The sequence below is a fragment of the Hypomesus nipponensis genome, chromosome 17, assembly GCF_054491055.1.
Source record: "Hypomesus nipponensis isolate SF chromosome 17, ASM5449105v1, whole genome shotgun sequence".
In the NCBI taxonomy this organism is placed as follows: domain Eukaryota; kingdom Metazoa; phylum Chordata; class Actinopteri; order Osmeriformes; family Osmeridae; genus Hypomesus; species Hypomesus nipponensis.
In genome coordinates this window covers 1,702,501-1,708,247 of record NC_140377.1, presented here as the reverse complement: position 1 = coordinate 1,708,247, position 5,747 = coordinate 1,702,501, and the positions used below count along the sequence as shown (strand labels likewise).

Below are 5,747 nucleotides of genomic sequence, written 5' to 3'. Positions count from 1 at the left end.
AGTCTTTCGACAGACCCTCCAATCATCACGCGGGAGCCCAGCATCCAGGCCAGCCCACTCCTCCATTTACCCCCAGAGACACCGAGCGTCCGTGGGCTGGACATAATCGCAGCATTTATCCAATGACTGTATAGTTTCGAAGCACTGAAAAAAACTGTTCAGAGCAGCCCCATTGAAGTCCATGGAAGCTGAGCTTCCACAGGGAAAGGCACTGCGACGCTACGGGGATGTATGAGAAGGAAAACAGTCGGTCGACCTGCTAATATATGCAGCTGATTCTGAACGAACTCGTCTTCTCGATATGAGCGTATTCTAACGCATTTAAAAGGTTAACACAATAGTAAATATTTGACCATGAATTGTTTGACATTTTAGGGGAAGCCAAACTTCCCTTGCAGTCTTAAAGAAGTTGCCACGGACACACACATACACCTAGTCACATCAGATAAGCTATACACACACACACGCACACACCGGCGTCACCCTTGTGGAGCACATCAAGACAGGAGCTGTAGCCAGGAGGACAGCAATTAAATGTGACCTTGTGTGTGTGTGTGTGTGTGTGTGTTTATCCATACATAACCTGGGTGTAGGCATAAGAGAATGACAAGACCTTGGATAGTTAATCCATTTTACCATCTACACACACACACACACACACTCCAGAGCAAAATACTTTCCACAACAGAAGTTCTAATCTCCTTGTTTCTTCTGCATGCGGAGGTTTGATGCTAACATGAAGTGATCTGAGAGGGAAGCCAGTGTTCATAGAGGAGGACATCCTGTTTGGGGAGCTTCTTCCTGTAGGAGAGTTCTACTTCCTGTAAGAGAGGTCTACTTCCCAAAGGATAGTTCTATTTCCTGTAGGCGAGGATGTTTAGGGAGGATGTTTCTCAGAAGGGAGCTCTTACCACCCCGGCTGTATGTATGTATGTATGTGTGTGTGTGTGTGTGTGTGTGTGTGTGTGTAGGTGTGCATATGTGTGTGTGTGTAGGTGTGTGTGTGTGTGAGAGAGAGAGAGAGAGAGAGAGAGAGAGAGACAGAGAGAGAGAGAGAGTTTGTGTATGTGTGTTTGGGAGAGTGTGTAACTTTTGGAGAGTAACTTTGTTTGGCACAATCAGATTTGAGACTCAGACTTGCTTTGCTACACCCAGCTGGCAGCCAACCAATACTTTCACATCCTAAAATCTGGATCTTTAACTTTACAAGTCGATATACACCTTGTGTGCATAGTGTATGCAAAACAGCAAACCAATCTGAACTATTATCAGAATATGAAGGTAATATACTGTTCTCTGTGTGCGGATGGGTACACACACACTTACACACACAGGAATGGTATGTGAGCATGGCTGTTTCCCCTCCAGATTTATATCCAATATAAATACCTGATTGTAATCCGGATAGATGGTTAGATCTTCCACAGAAAAATGGAGAGAAAGAAAGCTATGAATATAAAGACAAAAAGGAGAGCAAGAATGATACAGAGAAAGCGAGTGACAGATTGAGAGAGATGAGCAGAGAGGTATACCTCTACAGCAGGAGAAACAGGGTATAACTTCTAGGTACCTGGTAGAACACACTCACAGTGACAGTCTTGAAACCAGAAGGCAAGGACTGTGCTCACACACACACACACACACGTGCGCACACGCACACGCACCCGCACACACACACACACACACACACACAGGTCTCACATCACATTAGGCCAGGGCCCAGGGACCACAGACAGTAATCTATAGAAGCATTAGTGACTGCTGGTGTGCCCCTCATAGCAGAACATCTCATCATAAAACACAACCATGAATATGTAAACAGTATGCTGCTACTACACACCATGTTTGAGTATGACAGGATGGGCTGATGAATGTGTGTGTGTTTGTGTGTTCATCAGAGAGGAATCCACCTCACCAAAATAACAAGAAATATACAATCTTCTTTACCGTCCCAGGTAATAAAGAAAAACACCCATGCCTTTATTAGTTGTGTGTGTGTGTGTGTGCGCGTGCGTGCGTGCGCGTGCGTGCGTGCGTGCGCAAACGTGTTCACAAACGTGTGTTTGCGTGTACAGGTGTGTGAACACTTATGTTTGTATCAGTGGGTGTGTTTGTTTACAGTTGTTTTTATTGTACAAGTATGTTTAAGTGTATGTATGTTATGTATGTGTGCGTCTGTGAGTTTGAGTGAGTTTCTCTGTCCGTGAGTGTGTGCATGTGTGTGTGTGTGTGTGTGCATGTGAGCGATGTGATATCACTGCGCATAACAGCCCAGCTTCCCATGATGCATTGCGTCAATTTTTAGAGTGCGGCCCGACGCCGAGTGAAATAATGAAATTATAACCTTTAATAAAACATAAGTGTGCAGCTGTGAGGATGGAGGGATTCATCAGAAAATAGAAAGAACAAATAAAGGACGGAGATGAGTGATGACCACGGCCTTAACCAGCTCCACATGGAAGCCTCTGAAACGTCAGTTCACAAGCAGCCTCTCTCACCTCTTTCCCTCACGCCTTTCTCCCTTCTCATCTTCCCATCATTCTTCGTATGGCCTCCTCCATCCACATCCCTCTCCCTCCTACTCCCTATTCCTCCTCCCTGTTCCTCCTCCCCATGTCCCCCTCTCCTCCTCCCCTCTTCCTCCCCTCATCCTGTTCTTCCCCATTTTCCCCTCTCCTCCTCCCCTCTTCCTCCCCTCATCCTGTTCTTCCCCCTTTCCCCTCTCCTCTTCCCCCTCTTTGCCCTATATTTCACATCCAGTAAAATGCAGAATCACCTCTCCACTAGAGGCAGAATCACCTCTCCACTAGAGGCAGAATCACCTCTCCACTAGAGGCAGAATCATCTCTCCACTAGAGGCAGAATCACCTCTCCACTAGAGGCAGAATCACCTCCTCCACTAGAGGTGGAGGGAGAGAGAGAAAATACTGTGCAGTGTGTGTGTGTGTGTGTGTGTGTGTGTGTGTGTGTGTGTGTGAGAGAGAGAGACAGGGATAGGGAGAGAGAGGACAGACAGAGAAAGGTGATCAATGGAAGGGAATCAATCCGGTCTAAAACACAGTAATGTCCTCCTCTTACCTGAATTATTATTTCATGAAGTAGTAGCACAAGACAAACACCATTAGGAATGCAACAGCTGGAGCAAAATCGACTTCCTCTGTTGACACAAAAATAGAGAGAGAGATAAAGTGAGAGTGGAAGAGAGAGAAAAGTGGGAGAAAGAAAGAGAGTTATTATTTATTAAGTCAGTCTTTCTGTCAGATATCACCTAGGGCCCATCACATGTGAAAAGTCATAATAACAAAATCAACAAAAGGGTGGCATTTTGTGTTTGATTGGGAAAGAAAACCAAATCACACTATGAATAAATAATGAGAGACAGATGTAAATCTGCCTCTGTCTTCAGATGAATCCAGTGACACAGAGAAAGCTAGAAGGGTGTCCCAGACTGTAATGTGATGCTGAAATATTTACAGTAGCCTGGGGCCTGGGGAGACTGAAAAGGGGAAAGGGTTGGAGAAAGGTTTTCCTTTTACTTGACCTCACACACGAATTCACATGTTATTTCACCCCCCCTCACACACACGGAACATAACCAACACACATGTAGGCACGTTATCAATGGGTGATGTCATTCAGAATATGTTTCCTGAACCTTCCACTGCTCATCTGGGGAGAAGGTTTCTCCCAGGTGGAATAGCACGTCACGGGGTCATGCTCCTTAGAAGGGCAGGGCAGGAGAGATGACCCCTACTTGTTTGGTGAAACTTTTCTACCAAAGTATTTTGGTTGTTTTGTCCATTAGTTGTCTGGATGTGTTTTGGGCAAATTCCTTCCGTATACACTATTCGCCACTGACACTAACACAGGAACAGACGTTCAGACTGGTCAGCTGGGTGTTTAAGCAGCGGGCTTGTGAACGGTGCTGCACGTGGTGCTGGCTGTAGGTCCTGGTGGTAATGTCCATCACTGTCTCGATGCAGACAGTATAGTGGGAAGGCGTAGTAACCTCCGTCAGCCCTGCTGTGCTCTGCGGGATTGTATCTATGAACAAAACAAATTAAGACGACTCAGATGAATAAAACACAATGAGGAAAGACAAATTGTCGTTTTGATGAATGATTTAACATCCGGGAGAGCCTAGAGGCAAAAGGATAACGGATTTGACGGTGACGCGGTGGATCTCTTGACATCGAGGGAGAACAGAGGCGATTAAACTAGGAAAGTACGATTTCTCCCCGTCAATCCACCCCCCCCCCCCCCCTTCCTCTCTCATCCGTGATGCGGTTAACCTGCTCTGCGCAGACCACGCGCTCTATATAAACTGGGCACGCGCCACAAACGGATTACAACAACAAGAGGACCGCGAAGCTCCGCGGTACTAAGATCATTTTGCGCCGTTCACACTCTGCACGCACACAAAACCGCAGCTCTTAACCCAAACGATAACAGAACGATAACAAATATAGAAACTAAACACAACATCTATCATGGAGACCACGAAGAGAGGATTCTGTTGGAAACTTTTTCTGCTTTATTACTTATTTGTGGAAGGGTCGGCTCAAGACTTCGCGCAGACCCAGTTCATTTGCACGTCAGTACCCAAAGATATGGACATATGCGCCGCAACCTTGCAGAATGGCGTTCCCGGGGAAGACCTCAAGACCACGGTGATGCAGTTACGGGAGACAGTGCTGCAACAGAAGGAGACGATAATGAACCAGAAGGAGACCATCCGGGAGCTCACCTCCAAGCTGACCCGCTGTGAGGGCCAGAGCGCCCCGGAGACCGGGGACGCGCGGCCCGGAGGGCGGAGGAAAGACCCGGGAACCAAAAACACAATGGGAGACGTGTCAAGGGGTCCCGCGGACACGTTAACTCAACTGTCACAGACTTTACAGTCTCTCAAACAGCGATTAGAAAACCTAGAGGTATGTTTCGTCTTATTGATAAATATGAGTTTTATAAATTGCTGAATGATTTGAACTAGGCTGTATATCAGCTCGAAAAACGTGATTATCTCTATTGCGGGTAGCGTTGGATTTAGCCTCGTGCAGTCAGTCATGATGTCACTTTCAGCTACAGACAGAACACTGAACTCGTCTTCACCATGTCACAAATCCGCAGTAAATCGTCAAACTTAACGAGTCACGGCGGGGACAGACACTTTGCCAAAGTCAAATTTAGTTACTTTGTGCACGTCGCCTAATACCAAAGGGCAATACGCTTACAGGACGCTAAGCTGGCATTAGCCTCAGAGAATCCCCGGTTCCTGGGAGAAAAAAAATGCTGGATTCTCCAACTTCTCCTTAAAACTGATTGAATCAGATTCTAACCGATAACCGTTTTTCCTTGTTTATTTAGCAATTCAGCAGGAACAACAACTCCGTCCAGGCGAACAGTCTGAAAGACCTACTGCAGACCAAGATAGACGACCTGGAGAAGCAGGTGCTGTCCCGCGTCAACAGCATCGAGGACGGTAAACCGGGGCTGCGCAACGAGACGGAGCAGCGCGGCAGAGTGGAGTCCACTCTGACCTCCATGCACCAGCGAATAACGGATCTGGAGAAAGGTGAGCCTGGTCAGCTGGCGTCAGGACGCACGCGGCGTTTTACGTCGCACATCAGCCTACTTGGAACAGATTTGACCAATAACGTAGTCTACCTGTCTAAGTTTACACCGTCCCATTCCGCACCACTACAAGAAAAGTCCTTTAATAATAGACCAGGACATACAGTGAAATAGAT

The 5,747-nt window shown here is 46.7% G+C and overlaps 1 protein-coding gene across 1 annotated transcript in view; it reads left to right on the top strand.

Moving 5' to 3' along the window:
- The first annotated feature begins 4,365 nt into the window (after positions 1 to 4,365).
- nptx1l (neuronal pentraxin 1 like) overlaps positions 4,366 to 5,747 on the top strand; it is a 5,194-nt gene continuing 3,812 nt past the window's right edge. Inside the window, exons 1-2 of the mRNA XM_084678665.1 lie at positions 4,366 to 4,931; positions 5,365 to 5,572. Coding sequence (XP_084534791.1) covers positions 4,491 to 4,931; positions 5,365 to 5,572 — 649 coding nt within the window. The 5' untranslated portion in view covers positions 4,366 to 4,490. The remainder of the gene's footprint in view (positions 4,932 to 5,364; positions 5,573 to 5,747) is intronic.